This window comes from Anarhichas minor, unplaced genomic scaffold, assembly GCF_050575085.1.
Source record: "Anarhichas minor isolate MPS153535 unplaced genomic scaffold, ASM5057508v1 ptg000045l, whole genome shotgun sequence".
Lineage (NCBI taxonomy): Eukaryota > Metazoa > Chordata > Actinopteri > Perciformes > Anarhichadidae > Anarhichas > Anarhichas minor.
Window position 1 is genome coordinate 1,514,412 of NW_027466491.1, and position 13,653 is coordinate 1,528,064.

General features: G+C 41.8%; 2 protein-coding genes across 2 annotated transcripts; both read left to right on the plus strand.

Moving 5' to 3' along the window:
• Window positions 1-50: 50 nt before the first annotated feature.
• cdpf1 (cysteine rich DPF motif domain containing 1) lies at window positions 51-1,913 on the plus strand. Its single transcript, XM_076111672.1, has 3 exons — window positions 51-224; window positions 431-542; window positions 946-1,913. Exons 1-3 carry the CDS (start codon window positions 112-114, stop codon window positions 1,072-1,074), a joined length of 354 nt encoding a protein of 117 aa, XP_075967787.1. The 5' UTR covers window positions 51-111; the 3' UTR covers window positions 1,075-1,913.
• Window positions 1,914-3,369: 1,456 nt separating this feature from the next.
• On the plus strand, window positions 3,370-6,197 carry cdkn1ba (cyclin dependent kinase inhibitor 1Ba). Its single transcript, XM_076111671.1, has 3 exons — window positions 3,370-4,026; window positions 4,452-4,607; window positions 4,988-6,197. Exons 1-2 carry the CDS (start codon window positions 3,669-3,671, stop codon window positions 4,592-4,594), a joined length of 501 nt encoding a protein of 166 aa, XP_075967786.1. The 5' UTR covers window positions 3,370-3,668; the 3' UTR covers window positions 4,595-4,607; window positions 4,988-6,197.
• The last annotated feature ends 7,456 nt before the right edge of the window (window positions 6,198-13,653 follow it).

Sequence of the window (13,653 nt, forward strand, 5' to 3'; positions counted from 1 at the left end):
GCATTTTGCATCCCCGGTCCATTAGGGGGCGCTAAAACGTTATGAAACAACATGGCTGGACTCGATGCGAAAACCAGGAAGTGACTTTTTTCTGCTCCTCGGCTTCGAAAGATGGAGCAAACTACAAGCCTTACCCCTCAAAAAACATTTACATGCCAGTTGTGTGATTTAAGTAGCCCCTTTACTTACTACGGCCAGAAACCACCAAACACCAGAGCCATTGTGTAAGTGGACATTAAGCCAAGCGCTCCTGTTAGTGCTCTGGAGCTAGCTATGCTAAAGCTAACGCTGTTAGCTAGCTGCTACGTTACGTGCCTGTAAAGTTATAACGACGTTAGACACACAGCGAAATTAACCCTACAGCTGTTATCCGTTATATGTATAGTCTGTCTTGAAATTTGCATTTATGTCTGCTTGTGTCGCCCAACAGGCTGCTCGAGGAGTGTTTTGTAACCCAGGACCCCTTCAGTCCGGACAAGGAAAAGTTCCTTGTTCTGGGCTCTACCTGCAGCCTGTGCAGCACATGTGTTTGTGTTGGACCGGTAGGTTGTCTTAAAATCGAATTGCTTCAGTCTGTTTTTGCCACAGATTAAATATGTGATCGTGTAATTCAGGTTATCAAATAATATCGTCATCCACAGAGACAAAGTAAATACTCAGGGTCCTCCTCATCAAACCCAAACTGAGCTCCTGTGACAGTTTTCCACTTGTAGGTCACTGGCGATTAAAATATGCATCTGTGGTTTAGATGTTTTCCTCAGATAACTTTGCAATCATGTGGCGTTTATATGCGCTGGGTGAACTTCATGACTGATGCCCTTGAAATCAGTTGATCCAGCTTCTCAAGTAGATCGTCTTTCCATCTTGGACTAAATGTGACTAACCATCCATTGCTGATATGAAAACCGAGCATTGATGCTGCACTGTGCTCTTCTCTGCTCTCAGGACTGCAGTCTTTTCTACACCAAGAGGTTCTGCATGCAGTGTGTGAACAAGCACTTGAAACAGTTCCCACTTCAGATCCAGGCTGAGCTGGCCAAGAAGAAGCCGAGCTCCAAGTCTGCCATCTCGTGACATCGGACGAGAAGAGGTCCATAACATGAGAAACGTTTGGTCATTTAAAGAGTCCCAAATGTGCCACGCTGCTTTACCAGAACTCTTCATCAAACCCATACTGAACTATACTGCAAAAACGGCGAATGAAAAATGAAAACATCCTGTAATTTATTGCCATTGATTTTATTTTGGTGGAAAATTAACACCACACATCAGAACAACACTAGATCATGCTTTTGTCCAGTCTTCAGGGTGTTATTTATTTGTTTCTAGAGAGTTTTATAGAAGCAGCAAGTGAAAAAGGCTCTGAATACAACTCTGTTTTCATGTACGTGCACAGTTGCCCAACAGTAGCTCCGAATTTCCTGTTAAACAAACCCCCCCCCCCCAAAACTGTTCATTGCTAATATCTGATCCCGTATGTCTAGGATGTTCAATTTGGCCCATCGCTTGTTCAGCCCGATTCAGCACTATTTTTAACACCACTATTACAACTCAAGATGTGGAAGTAATAACATTTTCCAAGACGGGTTGCTGGGCAGATTAAAAACAGATTAATTTCTCCACTGCTCTTGCAAAGTGAAAAATTAATAAGTCACCTACAATTTATCTTTGTACCTGATGAATAATGCCTGTTGTGCAATATTTTAACACCTTTTTTACGAGGAAAAAAAACGTTTATTATTTTTCAGCAACACACATTTACAGGACTAGTTATCTAACTAAAGACATCCTTTTTTATGGGTGCATCGCTGTTATCCCTCTCATCTCTGCAGACGGTGCACCGCTAACTTCTGTGAAGTCAAAACATCGTTTTTCTGTGTAATCTGAAACTATAAAAAATAATTACGCTGTGACCTTTCTTTCTCTTTTGCTTTGTGACTGTTATCAAAATGAATGTGTAACTGTTTGTTTTAGTGACAGAATGTGCTGCAGTTGCATCATTAGTTACTCCCATTTCATCATTTTCAAAGTACACACTCTACAGTATAACCTGACCCAAACAGAGTGTTCTCTCGCCCCATTTCTCGCTTGCCATTTAATCATCTTGATCACAGTCTGTTCTGATCTCAGGGATGCCTCTGTACAACACCGTGCACGGTTTGCAGCAGCATAAACACATTATGGATTAAGTGTGATCCCGGTGATAACATTGATACAACAGATGGCCTCGCTGTTTTCATCACGAGATGTTTGACGTTTCCAGGCCTAATTGAAACAGCATGGCCTTTAAGGCAGGCCCAGTGATTTGTTTTTCTTTCTTTCTGGCAAATGCTGAAGAGGAATGCAGAGCGACATTCGCTGTACAGTTTAAGTTGGGACATCGTGCACTCCTGGGGCACAAGGAGTGCTCACTATTACAGACGCATTCACTCCGTTATCTCGGATTCCTGTGCAGCTCTGGGACGTACAGAACATCTAGTCCATAAATTAGGCCAGCTGGAAACCCCACCAGAGGGAAATGGTGGTGAATTTAAAGGTCTTTTTTTTCTTCTTCTTTTAAAGCTGCACCACTCTTTGTGCCCCTTTAAATTCCAAGCACACACAAGCAATTACAACCAGTGATGCACACAAACCACCTCCGTGGCACCACTGGCAAAGTCTGACAGCGATAGGCACCGTGCCAATGGTGACGGAAGGCTTTCTGCTATAGAGAGCTGATGTCATCGGATGCCAGGAGGCACATTTGTGCCTTTTTGTTGTTGTGTTCCTGCATAAAACCCTCATTCTAGTGTCTCATTGGCCTCCAAATAGCCTTGAAATTGTAGCTGAATGTACGTACGTGCCTAAACCAGTTAAGTGACACCAAATCAGATCACGCAGCGATATCTGTCAGCACTCGCACAATTGATTCCTCTGATTGTATTACCAGCCCGGAGCAAGACCTCACACTAAACTCCTGCAGTGAGATACAGCTGTTTCTATTATTGTGTTCTTATCACATTTTGTTTTTATTCAAGACATTTTACTGTGCATGAACACAGAGATACAAATGACAGTTACTGAAATCCAATGATATCTATGACCTGTGTTCAGCTCATGTCTGACCTGATGCCTGCTGTCATAAATGAAGTACTAATGGAGAGCATGATGAGCACCCATTTATAACCACAACCTGTGTTCCTTTTGTTCTCGAAGTATTTAGCTAATCCAACAGATTAATTGGGTCATATTCATGTGTAGAGTAGATCCAATCCAGTTCTGTGTTGTTGCCCTGTTCGACTTTAAGAGAGCCCAGTGGGCGGTCCTTGTGCGCAGACCAATGAATCGCCTTCTCTGTTTAAATAGTCCTTGATGTCAACTTTTTCTTCTTCACTCATTGCTGCCCCTAACGCCATGTTGGCTGTTATGACTTGACTTGTTGTTTTCATCAGCTTTACTACGGACTTGACAGGAGTGGCTCTCTTAAACGCCCCTGCGCCCTTGGAGACACTTTATCACATTTTTTCGTTGTTGCGCGGACGCGTTTTGGATGATACGCGCGGAGTATGCACGCATCATCCCCGTGACTTTGCATCATTTTAAAGGAATACTACGTGGAAATAGAAGTTTGAAAGGGGGGTTTGCCTGTTTGTTTGTGTATATTTCACCCCCCCCCCCCCCCTTGTCATATGTGCAACAAGATGTCAGAAGTTCGCCTTTCTAACGCGAGCCCGACGGTGGAGAGGGTGGATGCGCGGCAGCCGGACAGCGCCAGACCGTCGGTCCGCAGAAACCTCTTCGGCAAACCCGACCCGGAGGAGATACGGAGTTACGTGGCGGCTTCGATCCAGCGAGATGTCCAGGGTTTTACGGAAACGTACAACTTCGATCCCGTCAACGACAGGCCGCTCTCTCCGCGCAATTACGACTGGCAAGAGGACCGCGACGCACCGGAGTTTTATGTCAGGGAGCCTCACGGGAGACAGGAGGAGAGGTCGGCTCAACGAGACCGAAACGGTTCGAGGAAAAGAGGTTCGGGAGCTTCAGGTGATTTGCCACTTTGACTTACTCTGAAGGGCTGCTTGCGCATTACTGTGCCGCTATGCGGAGGCGCCAAGCACCAGTTGTGTCCGGGGTTCAACCGTGGCTACGATCGGTCGATCAGCCAAATAGAAGTGTGCAGGAGCGAGACGCGGACGCAGAATATCATTACAGATGTTGAAGTCATTTAATATATGTTAATATTGAGGGTGGCAATGTAATGCAGGTTTGGTAGTGGGACCAAAGTCGCGCAGTAATTACATTATAGTTTTCACATTTAAAAAAAACTAAACTCGGGCTGTTCACGGTAGTAAAATATTCTCTCCGACGATATCAGGTGCTTTTTTTAAAGGGGACGTGCAGCTCTACACATAAACAGCCTGACAACTTTTCTACGTGTGTGTGTGTTTTTTTTGTTGTCTGTCTGTCAGGATCCTGCTCCAGCGAGTCTCAGAGTAAAAGGTCGCACACCGACAAAGATGATGATGATGAAGACCACGGTGCAGGAAGTCAGGCGGTAAAAGCCGCGGAGAAGAGACCCAGCAGGCCTGAGCAGAGCGCGGAGGTCCAGTGAAAAACAGTGCTAGGTTAGAAATCACTATCTCACTATTCCACTGTTATGAAGTCATTGGAATGGATGTCGATGTACGTGTTTCCAATGCGTAAAATACTAACGCTCGGCTGTTAATTTGGACGCCAATAGAGTTTGATGTACTTGTTTATCATCAGTAACGGTTGCAATAACGCAATTATGACCTGCACACAACACTTACACGTCATCAGCCCTCCAGACTTTCATTTTTTTTGTTTTTTTTTTCTTTCATCTTCCACAACCCCTTCGTGCTATGGCTGTTCTCCCTCTGCGTGTGTGTGTGTGTGTGCGTGTCTGCATGAGGGATATCAAGCATGAGCAACTGCTTTTTCAATTGCACCATTCAACAGCCTGTTTCCTCTTCATGTCCCACAGAGCGGGGAGACCTGTTGCTGGTGGAATACTGTAGCCTTTCTCATCATCTGACAGATGGGAGAGAACATATAAAAGCAGTCTTTTCCTATAGAAGGGAGGAGGAGAGGCTGCACAAGCACTGAATATGTACACTATCAAGTTTTGGCACTCATTTTAATTAAATTGCCTCAGAAGCAGCAGACAATGTAGCAGTGTGCAAATGGATTTTTGCTCATTTTTTTAATCTACTACCTATGTTTCAGATGTAGCACATAAAAAAAAAGCATATTATGCTTTTCATACTTTTGTTAAATGTATTTGAATAAGTGTGTGAATTTGACTCGGGAAGTTGCAGTGCAATTTTCAACAGAGAAATATTATTTTGTTTAAGTGGTCATATTGTATCATTCATTCAGGTAATTGATGTAAGTTAAAAATGCAGATTTCAAAAGTCAGGGTTATGTGGAAACAAAATGTCTTCACTTTTTCTATGGCTTTATTTGTCCCAGTGTTACATATCTTGTTTTTGAAGGCCCAGATGGCCACACTGTAAGTTGAGGTGCCATCTAACTGGGAACACTCATGAAAGATAAAGTTTACATGCAAATATGGTCTCCTTTTTCCCCCCCAAATTTTTCTTTCACAATTTTATTATATTTTAGTTGTTGTTTTTTTTACCAAAGTTTGTGCCTTTTGTTCGGGGGTTAGGGGAGGGGAGGGGGGGGTGGCAAAACTGCTGAGCAATATCCAACCAAATTTTAACAGTATTTGCTAATAATCCTAAGAATTAGCTTTTATTTTTGAATTAGGTAAATTCATATTTTAGTGCCTTTTGGGTCACATAATCTGCCCCATTTAATATGTGGTGCAGCCCAGGTTAACATAGATTAAATATGTTTAAATCCCTGGGCTACTTATTATGCAAATATGTGAATCAAAGATTTGTATTTGTGGTGTGGAATTCATGTGGAACATGTAATTGCACTATTTTTAATTTCTCCTTTTTGAGGGCAGAAAAACAAAGTGACACTTTCCTCATTTGGTGTAAAACTTTGAAGTGTACCTGTGTGCCTTTTTTCCCTTTTTTTTTCAAAAACACTGAAAAAAGTATACTAACTTATTTATGTTGAGCTTTTTGTTGTGGGTATATGTATAGCTTCCCAAAGCAACGTTTTTGTAAATATATATTTTCATTATTGTTTTTAAGAGAAATAAACTGTTGCAAAACTGAGCCTAATAATCGATTTTATATCCTGTGTTTTGTACTTTTTCTTTTCTTCTTCAACGAACAAGTTGATTGGTTAAAAAGCAACGCTGGTGTAGTAAATTCATGCGCTCACTATTTTTGATTGTAAAACACACAACAACTCCCTGCAAACACTTCAGGTTTAAAGCGATCCGCCCATGTAAACTGGCAGACAGCAATAATAATCACTATGATCACATAGTGATTATTATCGCTTACACAAAGACCTGCTGGAGATGCACCACGTTATTAAAGATGTTTAATGAGTTATTCAGTCTGAGGAATGACACAGCACTGATAGGATCAGAAACTACCATAACTTATCCACAATCTACCCACTAATAACCTCATGAACAAACGTACTGTCTGACATGTTCTATAATGAGGTTTAAGTGACCAGATACTACGTCCATTTTATTATGAGAATAATAGAGAATTTACTGCTGGGAACCTAACTACCGAAAGCATTTCTACACCAGTCCCATACTTTGCGAATAGGAACTCTATTTCCTACTAATACTTGGTATTTAGTAATATGTCTAATAATAAAATGATGTAATGTGTGTGGCTGAACTAAAACCCAGGACACTGTGTACAACTTGAGTGCAAACACAGCACCAGAGTGCAGGCTGTGACTGTGCTGAATCGTCTCAGCCCAGCTCTGCCTCCAAAGTTGAAAACAACAAAGGTATGTCCTGAGGAAAAGAGGGGGGAAAAAAAGATTTTAGTTATTGGCTTTCCCTGAGTCCAATCACAGTGGAGAGAAAAAAAGCAGACCACTTAGGAGCCAGCCAGTCAGAGAGCAGTGGGAGGGAGCTCCGGACAGTACAGGCTGTTCTTTTCATAAACCACACACACCACCCAATTAGTTTCATTGGCTGCCTCTTTCCTGTTGATACCGATGTGTAGGAGTCAAACACGGAGCGAGTGAGCGAGAGAGAGCTATTCCTATAACTCTTACTGGCTTTGACTGAGTCTGCAGTAATTAACAGTGAGCTCATGCCCTTTTTCTAAACTTTAAGAGAGGATTGCAACACTTTTCACACATTGTTTTCCTCTTTTTTTGACATCATACATTTATTACTTTTAAACACAGGACATGTTAAATGACAGCATAATGTTCTATCACCATTGCCATAATGCTGTCTTGGAAAGTACTGCAAATATGTGTTGTTATTAAGAAAACCCATAGTTCTTTTGGGCTGATCTGAATGCAATAGCGCCACCAAGTGGCAGTTTATGGAGCCCTTGACATTTACGTCATAACTGATCTGGGAAAAGTAGAAGCACAATTGACCCCTCGCAAAGCCCCGCCCCCCGCTTCTATTCTGTCAAGCTCTTAGAGTCACGATGGAGCCCATACTGCCACTAACTGCACTCCCTGCATTACTATTATCTACATTTTGGAAAAAGCTAAAAAAAAAAAAATTCAGAAAGAAGCAGACAATATACAATATGCTTTTGAAGGATTTATCCAGGATGTCAAACTGATTCAGCAGCGGAAACAGGTTAAAAAGATAAAGATAGAAGCTACAGCCTGCAGATCACAGTGTAAAAGGGAACCACAACATCACCTGGTGATCGGGACACAGGACAATGAAATTAAGGAACAAAAGCACAGAAGTGCTAACGCTAGTTAATGATGTGCTAACATACTCTCATATGTATATATCTCCTTCCAACCTCTCCGGGATCACGTTTACTGAATTTTAAACCACGATTACCTCGAAATCCACAAAACCAACCTGAAGATGAAGAAAAAGAAGAAGCTATCAATATAGGCTACGCCAATCTCCACCCAGCATTGTTTTTGCTGCTTATACATTTTTACCTCTGTTCCATCATTCTTCAACAGATAACATATATGGATGACCACAGCATTTTTTACATGCATTGTTTCTCTCTACAATTAAAGGAATTTAAAAGCGGCTTTGAAGACAATTATACATAGTGACCATTGAGCCCAACAATACTTTTTCCCTTTTTCTTTTTGGTAAATCAACTTCCAAGTGCATATTCAGTTCTCTCTATACAGCCATGATATCATCGGCTTTGCTCTATATTAATGTTCTAAATCCTTAATAAAGTACTTTTAATAAAAAAAACACTTTAATTAGAATGTGTCTATAACGTTGATGTTGCCATACTTGATGACTGTTTTATAAAAGCAATAGCTCATTTCATGTCATGATATATTGTGATCGTATCACAGCTAAGGGGATTGCCGAGCCACCTGTGAAATAATCACAACATATCACGGCCTGTTGTGAGCTATTGTTTAAATAACATCACATGCTTGTGATGCCAATTTCAATAAAATTTAAAAAAGTTTTCTTTATTTAAATGTAAATGTTCATTTAGAAAGTGTTTCTAACTCTACATTTACAGCATGCACACTAATCCTGTAAACCAAATAATCAAAAAGGTAAATGGAAAGCCTCCGGATACGTTTCCATTCAGTCACACCGGTCAGGAATCAGACATGGTAAAATGGCAGGTAGAGTACATTAAATTAACAAATTATGAGCCTCTCTTGTCCAGTTACGTAAAGTCTTTTTCATGAGGAAAAGTCTTACATGACTCGTGGCATTTAGCTGATGTTTGTTGCAAGTGACAGTAAGTTCTGGTCATTGAAATGCCAATTTCCTCTGAATATTCTCAGGTTACCAGCCACATTATAATGAAAACGATACATGAAGCAAAAGTAGTTCCACAAAGTCAAACCAGCTGAGTGGCTACAAAGATGCAACTATACAAGGAGTAATATCACTAACATGTTGTTTTGTTCGGTAACACTAACGTATGTTTGTGATAAATTATCTTTCTGAATCCTGTACCACAGCAAAACATAATGGGACAATGAGGTCCTGGCTGTTTGGGCCTGATGGGGCTCAGAACCTTCAGGTGGTTACAATTACACTGTGTTGATTGGTGTCCACGTGAAGGCAAACGTCCAGGTCAACAGTCCCAGTTACACTGAATGGCAAAATCAGAGCACACAGCTGATATTTTTAGGGTTAATAGGGTGTTGAAAAGATGAAAGAACCAATGCTGGGTATTCATTAGAATAGGTTAACCTCTCACTGTCACATGTGTCTGTGAAATGTCTGTATTAATCCTGAATTCAGGACGTATAATACCATTTAAACTGCCTCCCCTTGGTTCACCCACACAGCTGTTTTCACTTAGTTTACCTGATGAGACCTCTTCTCAGGACTCTGTGGGCATGTACAGACATCTCCCTGATTGGGGAGAATTCAGATCACCTGTGTGAATGAGCAGAGGCTTTAAAAGGGTACACCACTCACTTTGTTTGTTGCTTTCAGCCCATTGTGAACCTATTGGTGCACCGTGTAGCTCCCACTGTGGGAAATTCTGCCATGACATGAGAACGTTCTGGGAGGATATAAGGGTTTCACCAACATTAGTAGAATGCAGCTCTTGATTTAGAGGAGAGACCTATGAATTAGTTTTTTTACTTTGACATGAAGGTGGGGCAGGAAGAGAGACAGTAACTCTAAAAGTATGCCATGACGCAAATATGACAACACTACTTTCAGAGAGCTGTGCCAGTTATGACCTCAAAACCACCGGCAGTGTGTGTGTGTGTGTGTTACCCCGGGCTGACCTGTTCGTCAGTAAGGCAAGGCAAGTTTATTTGTATAGCACATTTCAACAACAAGGTAATTCAAAGTGCTTCACATAAAACCATTAAAAGCATCAAAACATAAGGCAAAAGAAAAGGAGATTTAAAAACAATTAAGAACATTCATTGAAACATTAAAAACAGTGTAAGAAATAAAATACAGTAGTAAAATGCAGAAATGCAGGAAATTGATTAATATATTAATTGAATCTGGTTCAATTAAAGGCAGCAGCAAACAGAAAAGTCTTCAATCTTGATTTAAAGGAGCTGAGGGTCTCAGCAGACCTGCTCTAGCTTGGTGTGAAAAACACGCCCACTTATGCACACGGAGCTGCAGCCACAGTCAATTCTACTTTTGAAGAAGTATGAAGCATTTAAATCAGTCCCCCCCGTACACAAGTTTGCTTCCAAGTCAGGAAACACTTACATATTTCCAGCGTTAAATTAGCAGGCCCCTAAATGTTGCTGCAGATAACGAGAGGAGAAATGGGTCGTAAAAGTCTGACATCTTGGAGCTGACGCTTTGAATAGATATTCAACAGAGGGCCTACAAAGTATGAGCTCATAGCTTGGCAAACTCCAATGGCGGTGGAAAGGTTTTTTTCCCTCCTTTTTTACGAATGTCTTGTTTTATTCTGGAAATACAACTTCCCCATCTGTTTGGTGTTGTAATTAATTTGTCTGATTTATTTTTTTTTTCTTTAACTTCATTTAAATTTTTTTACAAGGGCAGGGTTGCTATATTTTTCCGCTTCACTCTGCCTCATGGTCATGTGCTCTTGGCAGCGGTGAGAGAGGGAGAGATGAAGTGGAGATAGTCAGGAGGGGAAAAAAAAAAAAATGAAAGCAAATGAAGGAAAGAGGCAGTGAAGGGCCGAGTTAAAGGAAGGAAAGAGAAGTCAGGCTTTTTGGCTGTGTCTCGCTGCAGCACGGCCAAATCACATCCAGTGCAGGATGTAAACAAACTAATCTGCCAACGCGAAGTTTTTACACATTTTGGTTTTGCTCGGGACTCTGTGACTCATGCGGCCTGGCTGTGTGGCCTCAGATGCTGACTGGCCTGCTGCTACAGCACTGGACTGTTTAGTTTGTCTTGCAGCAGGGGTCACCAACACATTACAGGCCCGCCATGTGCTCTACCAATGCACACAAAGGCCCTGTGATAACGTGGAGAAACAAAGAACTGCTGCCTTTTAAAAAGATGTAATGTTGTCTGTGCAGACTGACAGTGCTTAACAATTTAAAGATGCTATAGACTACATTGGGAGCTCTTAACGGCTCTCAACAAGGCAACGGCAGAGTCGGCTGCTTGCAGCTAACAGTGCAAACGACGACACCAGTTCGGACAGAGCTAATAGTGTTTACTTGAGGGGGAACTTGTTACACTTCTGCTACTGTGGTGGGCTGTAACCGTCGTAGGAGCGCAGTGAAGAGCGGCACGGCTCACATGCACGAACATGTGCGGCCGGCCCGGCGATGTAAACAAAATACAGAGAAGCTCTGATTACAACACGCACAGAGGGAGTGTGGCTTCATTCTCTGCTCAGGTAGACATTACTGCAGCGACACCTGTGGTTAGTGTTGGTAACAGCAAGGGTGGTGTTAACAGCAAACGCTCCTTCAGCAGCTACTTTGTCAGACTTACAAGAAATGAGCAACAAGTGTATCTGATGATTGATGAATCCACTGTATTAATGTAATGGAAACAAGCTGTTTCATGAACTCAGGGCCAATTGAATGTTCCCTTGAGTTTTAAGAGCTACACGCACACACGCACGAACACACCATCGCAACCAGTCTTCCATCCCTCTGCAGGTCACATGCCTTCGATTTTTTTTCATTTGGCCCTGAGGGTTCAGCGAACGTGTGTCTGAAAGGAGAGAGGAAGAACAACTCGGTTGAATTAAGGCAACAATCATCTGCTGAGGTGACTCGTGCTCTAGCAAATAACTCAGGGCCTCTTCTTACGACTGTATACATCAAGGTTTCAGGCAGCTGTGAGATGGAAGGTGAGCCTCAGACAGACAAGCCACACAGCCACAGTATTATTCCCAAGTGTGTTTGCATTCTAGTGTGTTTGTGCAAACAAGCATGTATTTGTCAAAGTATGACGTGTGATTCACTGACATCCAATCTTGCTGCTTATTCTCTGGCTTCGGTATCAAATAGTTGTATTTGACAGGCTACTAAGTGCTGCCAAGATAGATTTGCGGGGTGGATACTGTGCAATGTATCTGTCAGTGTATCACCTCGACGACATATTAACAAGAGTGTTTGCAACTTGAGAAAAAAGTAAACCGCTTTGAAATTAAATCTGGCTGTGGATGATCTCTGAACAGTTGACCTGAAAGCTGTTTTTTGGCAATGAGTAATGTTTGACCTGAGAACAGACGTGTGGCTGCAGGAAGTATCAGCACTCACAGGTCAGGGTGAGGGCAAAGTAAACTCCTCTAATGTGTGTGTGTGTATGTGTGTGTGAGTTTGGGTCACAACCTTCTGCCAGGGCACATGTTAAAAGCTGAACCCCTACATGAAGGCTGCAGGGACTTTTTTTTCTAAAAGAGGGTTTGGGAGGCTCACAAATCAAGTGACAAATCTGGAATGTCTTTTAAGTCAAATATCAAGACAGACTGGGCTTTTCTCTTTTCACCAAATTGTTCATGTTTGAGTCATCTCAGAGCAGCTTAAAAATGCTAACTTTTCAAATGCTATACTTGTGTTTTTGACCCAGTCACTTCAAATCACTTATGTCCAAGTCCACACCCTAAATGTTCACATCAGTATTGTCACTTCAAAGTTATAAATGATGTTGGAGTGAACATGTGAAAAGACTGAATTTAGTCATTTCTCACATGTGGGGCTGGACTTAGGTAAAGCGGTGCTTTGAGCAAAATGCTAATGTTCCACCATCTTAGTTTAGCGTGTTAGCACGCTAACATTCGCTAACTAACACTAAATGCAACGCAAGTGCAGCAGAGGCTGATGGGAATGTAATTCGTTTTGCAAATCAAACCGATATATTGGACTACTTTTAACCTCATGAAGGTGTTACGTGTAAAGCTAAAGGATCCCCACATTTAACACTACGTTCTTCTCCAGTCGAGGATCTAACAGCATTGTGAACACGGCAGTAAGAAAAGTACTCAGTACACTTGGTGCTTGCAAATGTTTTGCCTCTAAAAAATATAATTTTGACAACAGAATAAAGGCTACTTAATGTTCACTATGATTGCTTACCTATCTCGAAGAGGTACTGTACTGTACTTCATTTGTACTACAGAATAAAACTGTTGCACTTACAGGTTTAAAGAGCCTGTCCAAGGTCATTTTCAGCCCTGAGTTAAGCCTCCCATGAAGAACTTCCTCTGACTGCATACATAGGCTTAGCAGTCCATAACCACAACCATGGCCTTGCGTGTAACCTTTACCCCTCCATTTTCCTGGAACACCCTGTATAGCACAGTGTATGAAGAGAGATGTTCAGCATGTGACTGTCATCATCACAGCTTCTGCTGAGGTGGTATAAGGGTGATAGCAGAGGCTCAATATTAGAGCGTCTGTGACCTCTTTCAGGGAAGACCAACTTGCCCTGCAGTTGTTTTGACTGTATAAAAATGGATGACCCTAGCTGACAAACAAATCTTGGTGGGGGAAGGCCATGAACTCTTAGGAACAGCTGGAACTTAAAAAAAATATATGTTGTTTTGATGTGCTTCCTCTCCATATTTATATCTGGGGAACTTCATATCTCTGTTCTTGTCTTTATTGTAACAGGCTATGGCTAAGTCTTCAGCC